The 24,471-nt window shown below is 43.2% G+C and overlaps 1 protein-coding gene across 1 annotated transcript in view; it reads right to left on the bottom strand.

Annotated features, from left to right (window-relative positions):
* PCSK5 (proprotein convertase subtilisin/kexin type 5) overlaps positions 1-24,471 on the bottom strand; it is a 442,496-nt gene that overhangs the window by 11,506 nt on the left and 406,519 nt on the right. Inside the window, exons 30-34 of the mRNA XM_024738976.1 lie at positions 16,397-16,614; positions 15,094-15,330; positions 11,483-11,713; positions 7,749-7,926; positions 2,920-3,137 (exon numbers count right to left, since the gene is read on the bottom strand). Coding sequence (XP_024594744.1) covers positions 2,920-3,137; positions 7,749-7,926; positions 11,483-11,713; positions 15,094-15,330; positions 16,397-16,614 — 1,082 coding nt within the window. The remainder of the gene's footprint in view (positions 1-2,919; positions 3,138-7,748; positions 7,927-11,482; positions 11,714-15,093; positions 15,331-16,396; positions 16,615-24,471) is intronic.

The raw sequence follows: 24,471 nt of genomic DNA on the forward strand, positions 1-24,471 counted from the left end.
AACCAGGAACATTTGGGGTTCAAGTCAAATACAGGAGGAGGAGGCACAAACACTCAGAATGGCTTTAAGATTCACCCAGATATGCCCAATCATCCCTGGAATACAATCTCAGGGAGAGTGTATTGATGAGCTTTATTTTTTTTTAAAGACTTTATTTATTTTTGGAGCTTTTTTTGGTTTGCAACAAAATTGAAAGAGAGAGAGAGGTACAGAGATTTCCTGTATACATAAAAAAATCATGTGAATTCAGGTTCTGACATAACCCCTTCATTCCAAACACACTGAAATGAGAGAATAAATATTAACAGAGAGAACCAAAAAAAGAGATAGGTCGGCTCAAAAGTAGGATGGAATCTCTTTGGACCAGAAAGGGAATATAAATGCAAAATAGCAATCAGATTCAAGCCACCCATGTGCTTGGCTCTGGGCCTGACTGTAGGCAATCGTGGCTTGAGTTCAATTTTTCTACCATAATAGGAACTAAAAGTGTTTCATATAAGACCTGCACCAAAATCCATGTTTAGAGCTTAAAACAGGAGTCAGGGTGGGACTCTCTGCCCTCATAGACATCACCTCTTGACCAGGAACTCTCCTGGGCTGCCAGCTGGATTGCTGATGAGATCTGCAGTGACATCAATATCGCCTCCAGGAATATTGGAACATCATGTTTCTATACTGAGTTTCAGGGTGGGACATGAGGTAGCATGAGCTGAAAAAGTAGCAGACTGTGAGGAATAAGGATGAAGGGAGAGAGAAAGGGAGTGAAAACCAAAAGCAAAGTCTTCCATTCAAAATGAGCTCAAGACCAAAATTTCAAAGCATGTAGAAAAAAGATTGCTAAAAGAGAAGATAAACACAATCAAGAATTAACATGAATTTACTTCAGATAATATTAATTTCGTAGAAAAGTTTGACAAACTTAAAAATTAGCATATTTTGCGGAGCAACTAGGCCCGCGAGCCACAACTACTGAGCCTGCGTGTCTGGAGCTTGTGCTCTGCAACGAGAGAGGCCGCGACAGTGAGAGGCCCGTGCACCGTGATGAAGAGTGGCCCCTGCTCGCCGCAACTAGAGAAAGCCCACGCACAAACGAAGACCCAACACAGCCATAAATAAATATTTTTTTAAAAAAATTAGCATATTTAAGATGTTTAAAAAGTAAATGAAGACAAAAATATCCTCTCAAAAAAAACCTGAAGCACAAACAGGAAGATATGAAACAAAAATAGATGGATATGAAAAACAAACCATTAGAAATCTTAAAAATAAGTCATTTAAGTTAAAAAACTAAAATAATAGGTGGACTGAATTTTTATTTTTTTATTTTTTAAAAGATTTTTTGGTGTGGACCATTTTTTAAAGTCTTTATTGACGAAATGAATGTGGTCCAATTCTTGCCTTGAGGGTCTCATCAGCAAGAGAGCTGGACGTTTAATTAAAATGTAATGTATTGAATAAAAATAGCTATGATAAAACTTTATTATAGAATCAAGAAGAAGGAAGAAGATTTCTGGGAAGACTAAGAAAAGCTTCACGGAGAAGATGATATTCAAACTGGGTCTTTAAGTTGAGAGTTAATAGAGTTGTTCTCCAGGAAGAGGAAATGCATGGACAATAGTCATGTAGGCATGAAAGAGCATCACCTATTTGGTGGCTGCTGAGTGGTTCTGGGTGGTTCTAGGTTCTGAAGTACATGGAAGGAGAGTTGAGACCATAAGCTAAAAGGACTGACCGGGGAAAGAATTTAATCACTTTTCAAAAACAGAAAACATTTATTGAAAGTTTATCAAGGAAAAAAAATGAATGTATAGATTGGAGAGATATACCATGTTCATAAATGTGATGACTCAGGACTGACTGTAAAGATGAGTTTTAATGCAATGTCAGTTAATATCCAAGGGATTTTTAAAAATGAAATGTGATAACATTTACTTTGAAAATAATAAAATTTACTTGGAAAAAGAGCTAGGAATAACCAAGACAATTTTGAAAAGGATAACAGGAAGGTACCCTACCAGGTATCAATATTAGTCTAATAAGTTTTAAGAATAAAAACGTTGTAGGAGGTATTTCTTTCTTAAATGGTGAGAGGAATTCACCATAATTACCATTCTATGTCAAGCTATGGAGAAAAATGAGCAAATTTGAATTTTAGAAAGATTGCTATGGCATTACTGTACATGATGACCTGGGGGTGGGGTAGCAAGACCAGAGTTGGGGTGACATGCTATTTCAGAAAGTCAGCTAAGAGATGCTGAGAGTGAAGAATGAGAATAGTGAGAATGGAGAAAGAGATCTGAGCAGAGAAACGTTTAGAAGAGAGAATCAACAGACCTTGAAGTTTACCTTTGTGCATTGGATAGGAGGCAAAGGGAAGATAACTTCAAGGTATCAGATCTGGGCAATTGGTTGGACAGTGGGTCTATTAACAGAAAGAGTGAATATCAGAGGAAACTCAGATTGTGTTTACTCTGGGACATGTTGATTTTAAGAATCTCTGGGACAGACGAGTAGGTGTCTGGAAAATAAGAATGGAGCTTGGGACAGTTTTAGGCCAAAATCTTAAGTAGTTGTTGAAATAATGAAAATAAATTTTGCTTGGCATGTTCCAAGTTCAACAGGTAGAGAAAGAAGACAGTAGGTGGAAAACACTTGCTGTAGGGGACGATGCCTGTATCTGGGCCCTGAAGGATGGGAAGGATCTGAAGAGGCAGCAGTGTGGTGCAGGATCAATTAGGGTTAGAGGGCAGATGTGCAGAAGCTGAAAGAGAACAGAGGGTGCTGATGCTGGAGAGGACTGGCTATGAGGTTGGCAAGCAAGAAGACCCTCCAAAGGTGATGAAAGGAGAGAGGGACAAAGCAGGAAAAAACACTTTGCATTTTTCCATTCACACATGCGAAATGATAGATGGCCCTCACCTTTGCATTTGTCGCAGGTTGGGTGGCATCTCTCACATGTCCGTGTGCTTTGCTCTGCGTAGTAATGCTCTGGGCAGGTACGATGACACTGTCCCTTGGAGTGGAGCAGAAAGAAGAATGGATCACAGGACAGGCAGTCCGTGGGTCGCGGGCCACTGCAGGCCTTGCAGCTCCTGCTGCAGCTCTCGCACCGCCCCGTGGAGTTTTCTGCGTAATACCTGAACCAAGGAGGGAAGCAGAGACTCAATATTAAGCTTTGCTCCAAAGTTGGGTGTGGTGGAAAAAATCATGGTTACAAGCTGTGTGCCTTCAGACTCTTTACTTATTAGATTCATCACTAATTATACTAATACATCTAATGAGTTTCAGTTTCTTATCTGTAAATTGGACATTACAATCCCTCCTCTGCTATTTGTGGGGATTAAGTTAGGTGACACATATGAAAGGACCTAGCATAGATCACACGTAGTAGTGCCACAATAATTGTTCACTACCCCTGCCTTTTATATACCTATATGCTCTGCCACTTTAAAATTCAGGTGTTGGGGCTTCCCTGGTGGCGCAGTGGTTGAGAGTCCACCTGCAGGGGACACGGGTGTGTGCCCTGGTCCGGGAGGATCCCACATGCCACCAAGCGGCTGGGCCCGTGAGCCATGGCTGCTGAGCCTGCGCGTCCGGAGCCTGTGCTCCGCAACGGGAGAGGCCACAACAGTGAGAGGCCCGCGGACCGCAAAAAAAAGAAAAAAAAAAGAATCTGCGTGCCAATGCAGGGGACACGGGTGTGTGCCCTGGTCCGGGAGGATCCCACGTGCCGCGGAGCAGCTGGGCCTGTGCGCCACAACTACTGAGCCTGCACTCTAGAGCCCGTGCTCTGCAACAAGAGAAGCCACGACAATGAGAAGCCCGCACACCACAAGGAAGTGTAGCACCCCTCGCCCCAAATAGAGAAAGCCCGGGCACAGCAATGAAGACCCAACACAGCCAAAAATAAAAACAGATAAATAAATAAATTTATATAAAAAAAAGTTCAGGTGTTAAGTCATATTGAATGGGAATGGGAGGTATTTTAAGTGTACTCCTGAGTGGTTTTTCTAATTTCTCAGTTAAAAAAAATCTTGAAATAGGAGGTGACATGAGTGATATTGACCTTTACATAGATGTGACCTCTTTTGAAAAGATTTTCAGAGGCTAAATATAAAAACAATAATTACCATTTGTTAAGTTTCTCCTATATGCCTGACAGTACACTGGAGACATCATAAACATTATTTCACCTCATTGAGTCTAAAAATGAGACGTTAGGACATGGCAGTTAGGAGTGTGCCCTTTGGAACAGGAGTGCATGGAGTCAACCCTCATGTGCTGTGTGACCTCAGGCAAGTCACACAACATCTCTGTGTCTCAGGTCTGTAATATGGGGCTAATATTAGTAGCTAAAATTAAATAAGTTATTGCTGAGAAGCTTTTTAGAACAGTGCCAGGAACATTATAAATACAGTTGATCTTTGAACAGCTCAGGGGTTAGGGACTTCAACCTTCCATGTAGTCGAAAATTTGCATATAATAATATATAGTTATTTTGCATATAATACTGTTTTAAAAAAATATAATAATGATAGTTGGCCCTCCATATCTGTGGTTCTGCATCCTTGGATTCAACCTACTGCAGACTGTGTAATACATATTTAGTGAAAAAAATCCACATATAAATGGAGCCATGCAGTGCAAACCGCACAGATCAAGTGGAACCACATTATTCAAGTTCCACTCTAATTAATGTATATTATTGATAATTATGAGTTTTATGATTAATCCTCACAGCAAACCTCATGATTTAGATATTATCTGTATTTTACATATGTAAAGACTGAGGCTCAGAGAATTTAGTCAACTTGCTTAAGGTCAAAGGGCTAATGAAGTGGGGCAACAGAATTTGAACATATCCATTAAATGCCACGATAACAAGCAATGCATTACTTGAAGGTAAACACAAGATTTTCAAGTAACACTTAAGAGAGAAAAAGAACCATTGCCAAAGATAAACCTGTCTGGACGTTGGCACACTGACGTTATCCAACGAAAACATCAATCATGAACTGAATAGTTGATAAAGATCACCTATGACTCAAAAGAGAAAACCATAGGAAAAAGTGAAAATCCACAATTTTCCACAGAGGGAATACACAATATTGAAGTCAGAAGATCTGATTTTTTGTCCTGGCTCCACCAAGTATTAGTAGCCATGTGACCTTGGGCAAGTCACTTAACCTCTCTGGACCTCAGTTTCCTCATCTGCAAAATGGAGGGAATGATATTAATCTCATAGGATTGCTGTTGAATCAAATCATAATATAAAGACACATTGTGAGTGGAGATACTTTGTAAACTCTAAAGCAGCATAAACATTGGTTACTCATGTTGTTATTATAGATTGTTATTAAGATGAAAAGCAACAGTAGGAACCCTGGGGAAGAAAGCTTATCAATACTGAATATTTTTTTTTTTAAATAAATTTATTTATTTTTGGCTGTGTTGGGTCTTTGTAGCTGTGCGCGGGCTTTCTCTAGTGGCTGCAAGCCAGGGCTACTCTTCTTTGCAGTGCATGGACTTTTCATTGCGGTGGCTTCTCTTGTTGCGGAGCACGGGCTCTAGGTGTGTGGGTTTCAGTAGTTGTGGCTTGCAGGCTCTAGAGCACAGGCTCAGTAGTTGTGGCAAACGGGCTTAGTTGCGCCTCGGCACGTGGGATCTTCCCAGACCACGGCTCGAGCCCGTGTCTCCTGCATTGGCAGGCGGATTCTTAACCACTGTGCCACGAGGGAAGCCCCCAAATAGGTTTTAAAAATTATTAAAGAGTGATGCTAAAGGAAGACAATGGAGAGTTGTCCATTGGCTGTTTCTGATTAAAAGAAGAGCACACTGCCACTGCTTACCTTGATAACTCTTGCATGAGGTGACTGTGAAATCATCTGAGCCTCATAGCCTGGAAGAGGATCTTGTGCGGAAGTACAAACAATAACCAGGGCCTTAAAAACCTGCTCTGAGGTTAAAAACCAAAGTAATGATGTGCATGGGGTCAGGGTGCAGAGGATTACACACCTGCCTTCCCAAGGCGATGAGATTTAACATCCGAAGTTTATACATGTGGATCATTGATTTTACGAAAGGAACTAGTTCAGTAAAGTATCACCACTTATAACTCATTTATACCCCATTTACTCGCCTTTAAGGGATTTCCAGCAACCTGTGCCTCACCTCCCAATGGGTAACTTCACATATTATGGAGGAATTGCTTTCTTAATTTCATGGTCTGCAATCTATTTAAATTTTGTGTGTGTGTTTGCACAGGAGTATCTAATGACTTGATCTGAGAAAGATGGGATCCAGATTTTTCAAGCACTTATTAAGATGAAGATGAAGGGCTGACCCCGGTAGCCCCATCCCCCTCTTGTCTGGCAGGCACCTCTCTTTATTGATCTATATGACTGGTGTTTTTTCAGGGCTGCTAATGTGTGTGGCTCTGTGCTGAGTGTTGTTGTAACCTGTGTGAAAAATAAGATGTGTTTCTCTTCCAGGAGCCTATAATTTTCAGGGAAAGAGATATATAAGAAGAAAAAGCTCTTACAAAGTCTTTTTTTTTTTTTTTTTTTTGGGGTACTTGGACCTCTCACTGTTGTGGCCTCTCCCGTTGTGGAGCACAGGCTCCGGACGCACAGGCTCAGCAGCCATGGCTCACGGGCCCAGCCGCTCCGCGGCATGTGGGATCTTCCCGGACCGGGGCACGAACCCGTGTCCCCTGCATCGGCAAGTGGACTCTCAACCACTGCGCCACCAGGGAAGCCCCTTACAAAGTCTTTGTATTGCTCATCTTATATCAATACATACAAGTGCTCTTTATTAAGCATGTGTTGAATGAATGAGGTGAATCAAAACACAAGGCAGTGATACAAGCAGTAATTGCTATAGAACTGCAGACAAGAGATGTGCTAATTTCAGCAAAAGCATTTGGGGAAAGTCCAAAGTTATAGCCCTTTAATTTGGGTCTGGAAACTCTCAGTGCTTTGTGTTACTGATTGGGAAAGAAGAGTTAGCAATAGGCCTGTAATCAGTCTTCCTCTTTACTGGGAATGCCTGGGGGGGAAAAGATGACCCAGTCAAATCCTCTTCCAGATGTGCTGGTAACCAGACCTTCTGATAAACACACTCAGTTTTTCCTTGCAGAAAAACACGTGATGGAGGGCTCTTATCTGTGAAATGCTTTTAGAAGGATACATCTGTATCTGGGTTGTGTATGGTAACTAAACCTGTAATTTGTGGATGTGCGGGGGGCATAGCAGGTTGGAGAATTAGTGGGGTATAAATGGAGATATTTAAGTGAAATTGTTCCCTTTGTAAAATCAATGCACCACATGCAGTGCTTAGACCTCACATATTAAATCTGGTCTGAACAAATCGTAATGCAGAAGGGAAAGAACCTACATTCATGGATTTGGACTTTTCTAAGAGAAGAATCACCTCTGCCTTGTAATTGCCTGTATCCTTTGAATTAGTGACGTGGGTCTGACTTGACAATCTGACTCTTCGTGTCATCTCATTGGGTCCCTCTGCCTTTCCTGTTTACTCTTCTGTTACTGTGAACTTGATGAAATCCTCTGGAGACCATTACAGTTGGGTTGGACTCTCATCTTTGTTTCTTACTAGCAGTGAGACTTCAGTCTGGTTATTTAAGTGTTCTGAGACTTAACTTCCTCATCTGCAAAGTGGGTTTGCTCGTAGTAATATCTGGAGTGGTTATGGGATTAAGTGAGGGGAACGTGTGTTGAGCACCTTACCCTTCTCTGCACTGGGGCAGACACTCCTTTCCCAGCTGGAACCACCCTGGCTGGCAGGAGAGGCATTGCATGCTGTGTCTCCCTTCACATGTCCTACAAGAGCTGTGGCAGGGGGCACACCGGTGGCTATCCTCATCAGCATAGTAGCCCTCGGGGCAGTCCTGCACGCAGGTCGTGTCTGCCAAGGGATGAAAAGAATCTGTCTTGGTATCAAGTATGACACATGTCTTCCAAACTTCTATATGCTCCCCACTGTATACCATGGCGGGTGGGGGGATGCAGGAGGAAGGAGACAGTGTCCCTGTGGGCTGATGGGCATCCCAGGAGCTAAGATGAATGTCCAAGAAACAGAATCAACCATAAGGACATTAGGAGTTGAGAAAAAACAGAGGTCAGAGTGGATGGGCTCTGTTGGGCAGGACAGAAACCACCATCTGTTAAAGTGAACAAGAGAATGTACAGGGTCTTGCAGGATGGGGAGAACATTCAAGGCAGGAGCTAGGGTAGCAAGAGTCAAGGCTCCACTGAAGAAAACTAAGTACAGGGCCAATGCAATGAAAAGTTCCTACAGTCTCAACTATTTCTAGCCTAAAATATAAGATTTTACCCTCAGTTTTGCTGTGCTGTCCACACAGTGTGACTCTTGACATTTAAGTGAATTAAAATGAAATAAAATGAAAACTTCAGTCCCTCAGTTGTACAAGCACAGATATAGAATATTTCCATCGGGACAGAAAGTTCTATGGACTGTGAGACTCTGTTTTGCCCAGTATTTAAAAAATTAGACTCTAACCGTGAATCCTCTGCTCTATACAGCAAGATGAGTTGCAGGGGAGTTCAGCCACACATAACCCCATTCCTTCCTCCACCCACCCCAGTGGAGTCACTGATTCTTGCCCTTTCAACTACTTTAACAGCATTTAGGGTGGACGGTGAGGGTGGATTCATGATAAAGTTAAAACATGAGATTTGCTGGCTTCGCAGTTTAACATACAGTCTTAGAGGCAACTTCTTCCCCAAATCTGCCTAACCTCGTAGACCAGAAGCCAGACTCTCCTGCCTTATTAATGTGAGCCACTGGTCAGCTCCAGACCAGAAGAAGGTTTGTCTCCATAACTTCAGTCAGCATTAGCACAGGCACTGGGGGAAAAGGGAAAAAAAAAAACCCAAACTAAATAATACGAGAGCTCTGTAAGTGCTGTGGACCCACCCAGTTCTGTGCTGGGAGACCCTCTGAGCTGCTCCAGGGCAGGGACCATGTCATTCATCTCTGCTTTTCCAGCACCTGGTTCAGTGCCAGGTCTTCCAGTGGCTGGCTATTCTGTTAAAGATGGATGTTGATAGTGGTTTATTGTCCAGCTGATGTATCTAGCTAACTAGGGGGAAGCCTGAATCCCCTGAATATGAAACACCTCTTCATTAGTTTCCTATTGTTATAACAAATTACCACATAGTGGCTTAAAATAATACAACTCAATAAATCTTATAATTCTATAGATCAGAAGTCTAACATGGGTCTACAGGGCTAGGTAGAAGCTTTTAGAAGCTCTGGGGGGAGAATCTGTTTCTTTGCTTTGTCCAGCTTCTAGAGGTCACCCACTTGCCTTGGCTTGCAGCTCCTTGTCTATTTTCAAAGCTGGAGCATCTTCTCTCTGTTCTGATGTCACATAGACTTCAACCACTAACTCTAGTTATCCTGCCTCCCTCTTACAAGGACCTTGCAATAATCCAGGATAATCCTTCCAAATCAACACAATTAATTTAATCACATCTGCAATTTCTTTTTTTTTTTTTTTGGTCAGGTAAGGTAACATATTCATGGGGTCTGGGGATTAGGTTGCGGACATTTTTAGGGAGAGCATTATTCAAACTACCACAGCCTCCAGAGGAATTATCTAGTTTATAAGTAGCCTGACCCTGGTGGAGTGGTGGTGAGGGGCGGGATGGGAGAATATGAGAAGTCTAGGTCCTAGCACAACCCGCATCCAGCCCCTGGGGGACGACCAGCACCGAAGTCTCAGTTCTAGTCTAATTCCTATCCCTAGTTAAAGGGAAGACCACCTTCTAGTGATAAGATGCATTCCTGTCTGTATGAAGGCACCCAAGGTGATCTCTGGTAACACTCTATATTGGAGATAATTAGAAAAGAAGGTCCTGGGGGTTGAGGTGATACAGGAGATCTGGAATGGTCTTATGAAGCCGCAACTGCTGGGAAGAAGGTTCATTGAGATTTGTGGAAAAAGTTGCCACACATTTCTATTTGAGTGTCTTGCTTCTCAGGTCCACTCTGCTGGGTTGGAGAGATGAATGCCCACACTCTCCAGGTCTTCACATATCCATCTCTTCTCTCTCTCCTACACCCCTTCACTCTTCCTTCTTTCAGCTGAGTTCTGTTTCATCCTCTTTCTCCCACACCCGTGTTAAGCCTAATAGTGGTATCCCTGGAAACCTGAGGGTGTTGCTTCACCCTGGCAATAACCTTCACATCTGATCTGCTGGACAACCTCAGATTGTCCCACATTTTGTTCAAGATTTATTAATCAATGGGTGCTAAATCAAGGGGAAACTTTCATGAAAAGCTGAATACCTGCCTGTTCAGAAAGTATCTCTCCACAGACTGCTCATTAATCACAAGCGAAGATAGGAACTCTGCAGTGGAGAAATTGGACAGCACCCTGAAGAGAGGACCAAAGTTAACATCACCTGCGAGAGGCAGGTGACCACTGGGTGCCTCCAGAGGACACGGCATCACATATGAAGTATTCCGGCTGAGGATGCGTGATCTCCATCGAATCATGGAAACCTTCACACAAACCCCAGTGGAGGGACAGGGACTGTGTTCTTCTCAAATGTCAATATCATAAAAGACAAAGTCTGTGGAAATGTTCAGATTAAAGGAGTCTAAAGAGACATGGCGACTAAATGCAATACCTGACTCTAGACTGGGCCCTGATCTAAAGGGGAATTCACAAAATTCTAATATGGACGGTTCATTAAAGGATTGTATTAATGTTAAAGTTACTAGACTTGACAACTGTACCGTGGTTACATAAGAGAGCATCCCTATTCCTAGGAAATACATACAGGCAGACCTTATTTTATCGTGCTTCACAGATACTGAGTTTCTTTACGAAGTGAAGGTCTGCGGCAACCTTGCGTCGTGAGATGATGGTTAGCGTTTTTTAGCAAAAACGTATTTTTTAATTAAGGTATGTACATTGATTTTTTTCTTTGACATAATGCCATTGCACACTTAACAGGCTACGGTATAATGTAAACATAATGTTTATATGCACTGGGAAACCAAAAAGTTTGTGTGTCTTGCTTTATTGCCATATTCATTTCATTGCAGTGGTCTGGAACCGAACCCACAATATTTCCAAGTTATGCTTGTGTTAAAGTATTTGTGGGAAAGAGGCCATGATGTATGTAACATATCCTCAAGTGGTTAAAAAACATATATTGCGAATTACGTATGCGTGTACATCGAGAGCGAGAGAGTGAGAGCAAACAAACGATAAGGCCAGCGGGGCAAATGGGTAAAGGGCACGTGTGCGGGGCTCTTTGTGCTGATTTTCCTCTTGCGTCTATTCTGTAGGCTTGAAAATTTTCCAAGCACAAAGTGAAAAATTAAAGAGAAAGACGCCAGTTTCCACTGGGTGCCACGCATTGTGCACGGTCGTTTCCCAGATGGAGGGAAAGACAAACCCGTCCTCAGAGGAAAGGTAACTCACTGAGAAGAAGGCTGTCCCGCAGGCAGGTGTGACACTGGTCCTCCGAGGGTCCCGTGCAGTGGAAGCACTTGGCATGACAGGCCTTGCAGGTCAGGGCCACCTCATCCCAGTACTCCATGGCGGCACATTCAGTGTGAGGCACGCAGCCCCCGTGGTTGTTCACCCTCAGGCCTTCCTGACACGTGGTGCAGGTCCCCGAGGACGAGCAGGTCCGGCAGGACTTGTGGCAGTCTGCGGGCGGGGTGGGGACAGCAGACGGAGAGTGAGAGAGGGTCAGGGTGCCCCTTGAGGGAATCAGTTCCCCTGGAAAGTGTGCTCACCTTCCTTCCTCGGAGATTTCTAGGCTCTGGGCCAAGGGTGTGGCCAGGAGATGGGCTCTAGGCTGGAGCATTCTTGTTACAAGATGAGGAAAACATGGCTGCTTCACTTTCCCTGGGATCCCCAGAGAGCCCCCTCCTGCAGCAGCCACCTCAGAGATAGTGGTAAGAGCCCCCTTAGTTACCCAGACTGCAACGTGATAAGAAGCAGCAGCCCTGTCGCAGCACAGGCACGCACTAGTCTGTGGGCTTCTCACCACTGTAATTCCTCTGCTGTGGTTCTCCACTGACCGCCCAGTAATTTGAGCTTATTACTACCATAGCAACTGTTAATATGTGTTGTAAGTACCTCCTGATACAAAAGACCTTTTTAATAGGCATTTAGGAATGCACAGTACCTATGAGAGGGCCTGGCATATAACATTGGCTCTCAGTAAATATCTGTTAGACAAACGAAATGAGAACAAGTCACTCCCACCTCGGGGGTTTAGCAGTTGCCGTTCCCTCTGCCGGGAATCCTCTATGGGAGTAGTTTGTTCCCTGTGTGAGTAGTTTCTTTCCCTCCCTTTTTCAATGATCTCTTCCAGTCCGCCTTTGCTCTAATTTCAACTCCCTCCTGCCCGACTTCCTGCCCCCCTTTCCTGCCTTATTTTTCCTTTTGACTTGGCTTCTTTAGAGTCTGTTTTCCCCAACTGAATGTCAGCTCCATGAGGGCAGGATTCCGTCTGTATTGTTCCCTGCTGTGCCCTAGGCCTGGAAGAGCACCCAGCACATAGTAGGCCCCCAGTAAGCACTGCCTGGATGAATAGATGCGTGGTATTCTTATTGCGATTGTTATCTTCTCAGTGCATCTAGATCAGGACATTGAGGCTGGAGGTGCTAAGTCACTAGGCTGGGAAAGGGCAGGGTGAGGAGATGAACCCAGGACCTTAACAAGAGCTCTTGGCCATTTCTGCCCCAGCGCCTTGGGAAAGGTGAGGTGTTCTTAGACCTGTCTATGTTATCTCATAGGGAGAAATTCAAGGTGATCAGAATGGATCCCATTCTTTGTGTTTCTTAGAGGAGAACCTGCTTGGACATGGCTTGGTTCTAGAAGCTTCTCTACACCAACCCAAATCTTAATTTTCAGGTCAGGTCCTTTGTTTCTTCTCTGGCAAGTCAGCTTGTTGCCCTGTTACTTCCAGTACCAGCTTCCCTCCGCCTCCCTTGGGACTGATGGAAGGAGAAACAGCATTGCAGGGAGAGAGACCTCAGGTTAGTTCCCAACAGCTGAGCTGGCCTGAGCTCGGGCATCTGTGTTTTTTTTTTTCTTTTTTTGCGGTACGCGGGCCTCTCACTGTTGTGGCCTCTCCCGTTGTGGAGCACAGGCTCCGGACGCGCAGACTCAGCGGCCATGGCTCACGGGCCCAGCTGCTCGGTGGCATGTGGGATCCTCCCGGACCGGGGCACGAATCCGTGTCTCCTGCATCGACAGGCAGACTCTCAACCACTGCGCCACCAGGGAAGCCCGGGCATCTGTGTTTTTAAAGCTCCCTGGGTGGTTCTCATGGGCAACCGGGGATGAGGACCAGAGGCCTTTCTCAATGAGAAAATTAAACCAGGTAAACTAAGTAAATGTACTGTGAACTTGTAAAGTTCTCTCTATGGCAGATTACTTTTACTATGGAACACCAGAGAAAGGCCAAAAGTCGATCCTCGGTTCCTGCCCTAGTACAGGCAAGATGGCCCTGCAGGCCTTTGGCTGAGGCTTTAAACTTCTCATGGAAACTGACCCACAGGTTTGCAGCCTCCTCACATGTTCACTCCTGCCCCCTCCTCTACACAGGCACAGCCGCCCATCTTTAAGTCCATGTTCTTTCACACAGTCAAGTGGGACATTGACACTAAGTAGTGCTTTACATAAGACACAAAAAGTTATATGCAGATTGTAAGGCTAGAGCAGAAAGGCTGTAGGAGCGCACTGCATCTTCACATTTGACCAAAAACATTTCCCTGAGTACGTTCTAGGATGTGGGTGGCCCAAGGTTTCTCCTGCCACGTGAGTTCACGCTCAAGCTCTCACTGTGGTTAGGGGGCTGCCTCTGGATATCTATCTCGTGTTTGCTTGGTGGCAACATAAGGGGCTAAACTACCACTGGCTGCCTTGCTGGAGTGAATCCTGTGATCGTAGTTAACAATATTGTATTGTATACTTGAAAGTTGCTGAGGGAATAGAGCTTAAATGTTCTTACCAAAGAAGAAGAAAAAAGGTAACTAAGGTCAGTGTCAACTGATCTTACTGTGGTCATCGTTTCAAAATACATACATATATTAAATCGTCACAGTGTACGTTCTAAACTTATACAATGCTATATGTCAATTATATCTCAATAAAACTGGGGGGCGGGGAAGGAAAGTCCTGGGCTTCCCTGGTGGCGCAGTGGTTGAGAGTCCGCCTGCCAATGCAGGGGACACGGGTTCGTGTCCCGGTCTGGGAGGATCCCACATGCCGTGGAGCGGCTAGGCCCATGAGCCATGGCCGCTGGGGCTGCGTGTCCAGAGCCTGTGCTCCACAACAGGAGGGGCCACAGCAGTGAGAGGCCCGCGTACTGCAAAAAAAAAAAAAAAAGAAAAAGAAAGTCCTTTCCCTAAGAATGCTTCTCTCACTTGCTTGAGAATTCCTCTAGTGATGGGCAGTTTATATTTAATTAATTTTTCTTTTCCCTGACAACTGATAAGAAGCAAAGAATTCACACCCACTTAAAACATAAGGAAGCATAAATAATAACAGATCCTTTCTTGAACGTGTAGGGATTGAAATGCCGAATGCGACATGGAATAGGAGACCCCGGGCAGGAGAGGCTGCCGGTGATGAAGACGAGGGTGGCTTTAGGGAGACAAGAGGCTTGGAGAAAACCCTCTATGGCACAGCTTTCATTATGCTGCTATAAACCTATAATGGATTAAAATGTTAAGAAAAAATTTCCATTTTGGGTGACTTTTAAAGGCTCATGATCTCTGTTGTAAATCTTCACGTGAGAATCCTTTTTGATCAGCTACCGTTGTGAGGAGGGTCAACACGATTCATTGCTAATAAGTTATATCATCAAAGCTAAGGAATGATTCACTTAAAATAAATCATAAACTAGAGCAGATTCAAAATATGCTTCCTTAAGGAGGAGGGAAAGAGCTGACACCACAGCTCTGGGACTGGGATGGAACTGCACAAACCCCAGAACCTACTTAGAAGAAACACGTCATCCCAAGTAGGCTCCCTGGGATGTGGTGCTCGGCCATGTACCCGGAAGTCTTTACCTTTGCAAACCTTAGACTCTTTATCAAAGTAAGTTCCTTCTGGACACTCCTCCAAACACTGCCCATCGTAGAGAACCAAGGACGTCTCAGCACAGAGGTCACAGTCGTCCATTGTGGGGCCACTGCAATCCAGACAGTCTTCATGGCAGGGAACACAGTGCAGTGCATCTGCGTAGAAGTGTCTGGGACAGGACTGGTGGCACGTATCCTCGTACAGGAAGGACTCAGGCATGCACTCTGTGGGCAGAGGGAAGCAGCAGGTTACCCCCAGGGGAGCAGCAGAAAGGAATTTATTCCTTCTGCAGTGGGCTAGCCCATCGCCCATCTCTAGGACTCATTTGACCCCAGTGTACATTTGCCCCACTCCCACCTTCCCAGGGCCTGTCCTCCTTGTCTCACAAGCCCTGCCTAGGGAGAGGAGACCACATATGGTGGCCCAATTAGATGGTGCTGGGTTCACATCCTGAAATGATCTGCCCCTTCAATTGCAAAAACTTGTAGTGTTACGGCAGATGAGTCATGGAGATGCTGGACGTGTTGTTCGAAAACCCGCCAAGTATTAACAGATTTTTAAAATTGTATTGAGTACCTCAGGCTCTATTTAATACAAAATGCAGTTTAGGAATTCATGGATCAGTTAATTTTTCATTCACTGATAGGGTAAACCAATGAAATATACATGGTTAATCAGTATGAAGAATGCATTGTATATTTATTTTATTTGTGCCTATCCTCTTATTTGGGGAGGAATTCCAGAAAACTCTTAGGTTACACCAAGAGAGTCCTTTGGATTGGACAGAGCCAGTTAAATGAGTCTGCCTTGTCCTGGAGAGGAAATTAGCCTTTCTTAGGAGATAATTTCAGGGGAAAAAAAAATCCTAGCCAGAGTGCTACTCTCAGAGTCTTATAGTGGCCTGAAATTTTCTTTTGTATCTTTTATAACAGTTGAAATTCTCCAGCCACCTCTGTGTTTTATTAATATCAGTCGCTCCTATGAGATTTTGTGTTCAAAGAGGCAGAGACTTTGGGTTCTTTTCTGTATCTCTAGCACCTGGGATGGTGCGTACCACACCCTAACTGCCCAGTACATGTGTGGGAGAAATCGTGCAAAAAAAGGGCTCTTGTCTATCTTAATTTGCAGACTCCCTCATGGAAAGGCATTATGTCACCCTCAGTCTCCTCAACGACACCCATGGAGGTCAATTTCAGTAAAGGTAGGGAGACTGGCTCCTCCAGTTCTCCTTGGACAACCCACCCTCAGATAGTGGGTCCCCACACTCTCCCCTGTGAGGCTCCCAGGTACCTTTGCATATTTTCTCATGGATGCAGTCCTGACACATCTCTGGACAGTGCTTGCACACCCCCTCCACGGCCACGTGCCTCTCGGGGCAGGTTTCCCGGCACACCCCGTGGTCCAGGACGAGGCCTCTTTCACACGAGTGGCAGTTGGTGGCATTCCCTTCACATGTTCTGCAGGAAGGGCTACAGCGTTCACAAGTGCCATCTTCTGCATAGAAGCCCCTGTGGGGAGAAGAGGGAGCCACTGGAGAAGCTTTCCACCTAGGGCAGTGATTCACACCTGGCAGCTGAGGATTAGGACTGAAAACAGGAGGATCATGGCCATTGTTGACCAAAATGAATCCATCAGAATTCCTGGGGAAGTGTGGTAAAAACCAAGTTTGGAAAAACAAAATGAAAGGCATAGGTATTATTCTTGTGAATTTTGTATGTTTGAAAACAACTTTTAATTTGTATATAGTTTAGTTATCTTCTGATTTTGTTTTATCTCCTAATCTTCATTTGTTTTTCCTTTTTTGTTAGAGACTTATGTTAGAATAGAAAATGCTTTTTATTCAATTTAGTATGTTTTTAATTTTAAAACAGTTTAAAATTTAACAGATAAAAATATTTTTAAGAGGATCAAAAGGTTTAATGGCCTATACAATTTTTGTATATGAAAAGGAAGGGAATACCCTTGGAGTAATCATTTAAAACACGAGGACCACCTGTGACCCATAGAGTATTATAGCCAGCAACTGGACCCTGTGGCATAGGGATACCCCTCTTGCCTTAGACCCATTACAGCCACTACCCTTCTTGTTAAGGCCACCGAGAAAATTGTTGTGGAATCCCCTTTAACCATTTTTGCTCCTCATGAAGTAGAAGCTCTCCTGAATTCTCATCACGTTCAACATTTCTCAGCCAGACACTTCCTATGAAGTCTTTTTGTTAACTGCTCCTCACATAACTCTTTTATGTTATAATAACCTTAACCCGGCTACTTTTCTTCCTTCCATCGCTGATGAAATACCCCACCACTGGTTAATGCTGACGGACCGCCTCCTGATTCCTTATAATGATCTACAGGAAATTCCATTGGATAACACTGACATCTTGTTCACTGATGGTCTTATTTAACAAGGTGACAATAGTAAATATTGTGCTGGGTATGTTATTACAACTCCTTTTGATGTTGTTGAAGCAGCATCTTTACCTATGGCTACTTCACCCCAGCAGGCTGAATTATATGCTCTTACACAGGCTTGTACTTTAGCTAAGGACAAAGCTGCCAATATTTATACTGATAGGAGATATGCTTTCAGAATAACGCATGGTTTTGGAATGTTGTAGAAGCAAGGTAGAAATAAAATTTTAAATGGCCCCTATGTTCAGGAATCAGTGGATACAATACTTTTACCTGTCACTTTAGCTATTAAGATTCTGGGGCTTGTAGTTTGACTCTGGAAGTCAAAACTACAAGCTAGGGGAAACCATCCTGTTGATACTTTTGCAAGGAATGATGCCCTTAAAGGGTCAAATAGCAGCCAAGAGATATTTTATAATATCATTTCCCCAAGTGATAATTTAGAAAAAATGGCTAGAGAGGCCCAACAGTTGGCCTCAGAAAAGGAAAAAAAAAAATTTGGAAATTCAATAGTTGTTGGTTTGATTAAAAAGAGAAAGGTCTAGTTTGGACCATATAACAAGCCAGTCCTACTGGAGACTGTGAAATTCCCACTTGCCACCACTGTACATGCATTAAACCTTCAGTCTAGGGCTTCCCTGGTGGCTCAGTGGTTGAGAGTCCGCCTGCTGATGCAGGGGACACGGGTTCGTGCCCCGGTCCGGGAAGATCCCACATGCCGCAGAGCGGCTGGGCCCGTGAGCCATGGCCGCTGAGCCTGCGCATCCGGAGCCTGTGCTCCACAAACGGGAGAGGCCACAACGGTGAGAGGCCCGCATACCGCAAAAAAAAAAACCCCAAAAAAACCCTTCAGTCTATGACAAAATGATAACCTTCATGAATCAGTACTGGTGGGGAAACATTAACAAGGCAACAAAAAGTATTTACCTCATTTCTCCCACTTGTCCAAACTACAGCCCAGGGAAGCCTCTTCGTACTGTTTCCTGACATTTTAAACTGCCTGATGGACCACTTGTGGTCTGGCAAATGGATTACATAAACTTTCTCTGTCTAATGGATGTAAATATGTTTTAGTCATGGTCTGTATGTTTTCACTTTGGGCTGAAGCTTTCCCTTGTAGACAGGCTACTGCCTTCTCTGTGGCTAAATCCTTTGGAAAGCATTTTCCCTGCCTGGAACTCCTCTTGAAGTTCATTGTGATTGAGGAACCTATTCTATTGATCAGGTACTTAGATAAGTCTGTACTGTTTGGCCAGTTTTACAACACCTTCACTGTGCTTACCACCCTCAACTCCCTGGTTTAGTAAAACACACTAATGGCATTATTAAGACTCAGTAGGAAAAATTTGTAGAGGCCCTCCAAATACCTTGGTCACAAGCATTGCCATTGGTACTTCTAAATCTCATATCCACTCCTTTTGGAATTCATAAACTCTCACCATTTGAGATAGTCACAGGATGCCCAATGAACTTGGCTTCTAGTTATTTTGACCCTCAACCAATAAAAGGAGAGATACTTATACCAATATTGCAAAGGCCTAACTGCTTCTATTAAAAGTAAACATGCTTTAGTAGAGCAATCTTTTCACAGTATGGCCATGGGAGATGAAGACCTTAAGCATCATACCTTGCAAACTGGAGATTTCATCTCTTGGAAAAGATACCTCCAGAAGAACTCTCTTTAACCTTGCTGGAAAGGTCCCTATTACTTATTGCTAACCAACTCTTGTGCTGCCACACTCCAAGGAACAGACTCTTGGATTCACTGGACACACATAAAGAAAGCACTGAACCCTGATTTGACCTGCACATCATCTAGTGACCTGAAAGTAAAGATTTCCCAGAATTGCAGCAGATGACATCTGATGAGATGACTTTCCCAAGATATCTGGACTAGACCTGTTGGAAGTCGTTGCCAAACCTTTGCTGATGACATCTTCAAATGAACCCCAATATCTATGATCTTCATAACATATGGACTGTAGATAAAAAGTGCTGGAGATTTCTCCCTCCTGCCACTCCTTGTTACTTGAATGTGACCTTACTAGGTTTCCAATCTGTACAGTTTCCCTCTGACATGAGACATTACACCCAGGAAAAGTCCTTCCTGACGTTGAGGGACAAAAAGCTGCTGAAATTAGAAAACCTGATTCTTGATCAGTGATCTTGATCAAAAGGGGAAAATGTAAAAAAAAAAATGAGAAGCCTCAATTAAATAGAGTTGGGAGACCAGAAGGGGAGTTCTCACACCCTGTGACAATAGCAAAGTCGGAGAGGAAGAAGAAAGTCTCCTTTTCTTTCCTGGCAAGGACTCAGCCAATGAAAAGCCACAAACTCTTTGTTTACTAAGCCCTCCCAACTTCTTTTCCTCTCTATAAAATTGTTCTCCTTCCTTTGCTGTACAGGAACTTGCATGTGGCTCACCATGTTTACAGACCTTGAATTGCAGTTCTCTGCTGATCCCAAATAAACCCATCATTGCTGGAGAAATACCTGACAGTCTGTTCATCAGGTCAACACAGGCAAGCACATTTCATTTTAAGCCTCTGATTCTCTTCTGGTAACATGCCATTGGCTAAAGCAAACCAAATTACCCAGACCAAAGTCAAGGGTCAGGGAAGTTCATTCTGCTACTCATGGGGAGTGCCACAACATTACAGGCAGAGGGCATAGATACAAGGAAGGGTGAAGAATTGCAGCAAGTAACTCAATTTACTACAGTCCTCTTTGCATCCTAAAGCCAATAAAAGAACCTTCTTATATAGCATCTTTAGTTGATGTTTTCATTAATTAATCAGCTAACTCATTCACATCCATTTAATCATTCTTTCAGTCACTAATTTCTTATATTAATTCAGTAAACAAAAATGTACTGAATGTGTCAGGGAGAAATAGGACAGGGGTGAACAAAAGTCACATTTCTAATGTACTTTTAAGTAGAAAAATTGGAGAAGAAAGAAGCCTAGGTAGAAGAGGGGTAACTAAATAGTGTCCAGATAAAAAGTAAGGCCAGGCTTCCTTACTCATTAGTATCCTTAGTTTTTCTTTGGACCATGATGGAGAACACTTGAAGAACAAAGACAGTACTACTACTTTGTCCAACAAGTCAATCTCTTAAAATTGCATTTAACAAGACAGTGGATAGAAATGTATTATATGCTCATCAAGAGTTTGATTGAATTTGAAATTAAGGAAATTTAGTGCATTCTTAAACATATCCCATCTACCTGAATGAGAATTTGGTAGATTCATTATTTCTTTGTGTGTAGCAAGGGATTTGGCCTCCTCCAAAGAGAGGTCTAGCCTTTCTCCCTAGCTAACTTTTAAATTCTTGGAATTCACCAAGTGGTCGGAATGTCATATGCTCCTCTGACCACCTTAGAATTTATGCTAACAAAATAACGCAAGGTGGGACCAATCATAGTCTGTAGTTTTAGGGTGGGGATTGGCCATGCAGGAAAGACCAACCTGTGTTTAGTGGCTGGGGGCTTTGGGCTATGTGATCACCTGGCTTCTGGGGAAATTTCAGTGCTAGGCCTGGTCAAGGTCTCTGCAGAATAGTTGCTGGGCACTTAAGGTGAGCAATTCTAGTACAGAATTTGAAGAAATGCAGCATGAAGAAAGCTTTCTCAGATTCTTCTCATAAGGGAGTCAGTGGATGTCGGAGGAGATGCTGCAATGAAAGGAATAGATTCAAGCAAAAAAAGAAAACAAAGCTGTTGAAGATGACTACTAATTCAAAAATACAGGAATCTCAGAAACTTGTCAGATGGGAGGCAGCTAGAAGGCAACATGAGAAGGTGTTTTTCAGAGAGCCACTTTGCTGAAAGCAGCCTTCTCCGCATAGATCTGGCCAGTAATTAGTCTTCCTGTCTACTCCCTGCACTTACAAGACTTTTTAGTTAATACTTTATTTCACTGTTATTTTTATTTAAGAAGACAATTTTTTTTTTGAGAAGAAATGGCCACATGTATTAAACTGTTAAATTCGAAGTACTTTACGTTGAAGTCTTTCAGTCCAGATAAATATATGTAATTCAAAAGCTGTGTGGTTCTGGAACTTTATGTATATTTTACAAACACCTAAGGCAGTGACAGCCAACGCTTAAAGGAAGACCATTTTTTCTTCCACCAGAGCTTCAAATCTGTTCATATGTGGTGGATTTGAGCACACTTTAAGTTTTGCATTACCTTTTAAACAATTACTGTAATGATGTATGTTACCTCTCGAACTTTTTAATTTGATGAACATATACCATATTTGAAAAAGCAGTAAATCGGCCACTAATGCCGATTTATAAATAATTCTGAATACCTGGATATCATTTCTTTGAAGGTTGTGTTTCTGTTATAAATCTTATTGCTATTTTAGGATGGATCGCACCCCAAAGGGCAATTTTGCAGAAAGAGAAACAAAGCTGCCAAGCCAAGCTGGGTATTATATGTTCCTCAGACTTTATCTCCCCTGTTGTTTTGTAAACATAAAGACGGAGGACTCCACAGTAATAAGACCACCCTATTTAAGACAGGAAAGCACATACCTGTGATTCCATAGTCTGCAGGATTTTCAGGGCATGTTACTAGCTTCCCTATTGCTTAAAAAAAAGAAAATATCTTGGCTGCCATGTATCTGCATAGGGTCCCATTGCTTCTTTTTATTCCTCCAAATCTGAGTGGCTCAACCCAGATTTGGAGAAAAAAAGTGTGGAATGGTCAACTAATTGGATGAAAGCAAAATGCATCTCTTTCTGCCTCACTTTAATGCATTTTCAATTCCTGGAACATTTGAAGAATCCAAGAGATAGTAGGAAAATGGTGGTAATGATTAGATAAGTAAGGTGATGATAATGACACCCAGTTCAGTCCCACCGTGACAAAGGTTAATAAGGAGGCAATGATTGACTTTGGTAAGTAGATTTCTGAACCTTCACCTTTGTTGTAGAATATCTTTGCTAACTTTGCTGAGGCTGAAGCATGGTGGCTGGGGAAGGAGAGCTGGGTATTCCCTGGCTCAGTCTCCCCTCATACTCCTTTCTCCCTGCTGTGCTGGGTTCTCTTACCCTGACCCTTTCACCATTAAGCCTCTTCTCAAATACCCAACTGGGGAGGAACCTTGAAAATATTATGCTGGATAAAAGAAGTCAGTCACAAAAGGTCACATTCTGTATTATTTATATAAAATGTTCAAGAATAGGCAAATCTATAGAGACAGAAAGTAAATTAGTGGTTGCTTAGGGCTGTGGGAAATTGAGAGTAACTGCTAAAAGGGTATAGAGTTTTCTTTGGAGGGTGATGGAAGTATTTTAAAATCAATTGTGGTGATGGTTTCACAACTCTATGACTATACTAAAAACCATTGCATTGTACACTTTATGTGGGTGAATGGTGTGGTATGTGAATTCTATGTCAATAAAGCTGTTATAAAGAAAGAAAAAAGAAGCCCCAGTTGGATGAAAATGTGGCATAGTGCAATGGTTAAGCACATGACGTCAGTGCTACAGAGATTTGGGTTGGAATCCTGACCATGCCATGTGTTAGCAGTGTGATATCGGGCATGCTACCCCTTTCCTCACCCATAAAATGGGGGGAAATAATGATATAGTGTCCCTCAGTAACTGCAGGAGATTGGTTCCAGGACCAGACATGAATACCAAAATCCATGGATGCTCAATTCCCATAGTTGGCCCTTTATATCCATGGTTCTGCATCTGTGGATTCAATCAACCATGGATTGTATAGTACCGTATTTACTGAAAAAAACATCTGCGTGTAAGTGGAACCTCACAGTTCAAACCTGTGTTGTTCAAGGGTCAACTGTATCTGGATAAGAAGATTCTTGTTAGGATGAATAGAAGGGTGCATTTGAAACCCTTAGTGCAGTGCCTAGATTTTGCAAGCTCTCAGTAAGTAGCTGTTTTTAAATGGTTTCTTCTTCCTTGGAAACTTGTAGCCCTTTGTGTATTAAGGACCTGAGAAGTATGACATTGATGGATGTAACCTTCCCGACTGGATTGTAAGCCTGTTGTAAGCTCAGACTTCCTTCACTTGATCTTAGCTTCCAATATCAATTCTTACACCCAGTAGGTACTAAACATGTATCTGTAGAATTGAATTGGATACATTTGGCTTCTATACTAGATTGGATGCTTTTTTTAAAAAAATATTTATTTATTTATTTATGGCTGTGTTGGGTCTTCGTTTCTGTGCCAGGGCTTTCTCTAGTTGTGGCAAGCGGGGGCCACTCTTCATCGCGGTGCGCGGGCCCCTCACTATCGCGGCCTCTCTTGTTGCGGAGCACAGGCTCCAGACGCGCAGGCTCAGTAGTTGTGGCTCACAGGCCCAGTTGCTCCGCGGCAGGTGGGATCTTCCCAGACCAGGGCTCGAACCCGTGTCTCCTACATTGGCAGGCAGATTCTCAACCACTGCGCCACCAGGGAAGCCCAGATTGAATGCTTTTTGAGTGTCAGTACCATGACATATTTGTACGCAACAGGATCAATCTCAGTAACAGATACCAACAGGTCACTAGAAAATAGGTGTTGTTTTTATCATGTTCTTTTAAGCAGCGGGCAAATAAAATTTCTAGTTCCTTCAGATGTTGTAGGCTGCTTCCCCAAACTCATTTCTTGCCTCCCTCTCTCCACTCTTCCTGGCTGTCGGTGTTGTGATTTTTGTGGGTGTTCAGGGGCAAATCTTGTTCAACCTACATCAATCCTTACGTTTCCATTCTCCTTGCCAGCGATCAGTTTAGGAAGATGTTAGTGATGCATTCTGGCTGATGAGACATGAAGGGAAGTCTGAGGGAGTTTTCTTTCCTCTTAAAAAGAGATAAACAAGGAGAAAGGCACCCTTTTCTGTCTCAGGTTGTTGCAGTATGGGGTGGTGCAGTTGGGGATGGACAGACAACGTGGGCTCGGGGGAGGACAAGCTGAGGAAGGTACAAGGGCAAAATG

Source organism: Neophocaena asiaeorientalis, unplaced genomic scaffold, assembly GCF_003031525.2.
Source record: "Neophocaena asiaeorientalis asiaeorientalis breed wild unplaced genomic scaffold, Neophocaena_asiaeorientalis_V1.1 scaffold249, whole genome shotgun sequence".
Lineage (NCBI taxonomy): Eukaryota > Metazoa > Chordata > Mammalia > Artiodactyla > Phocoenidae > Neophocaena > Neophocaena asiaeorientalis.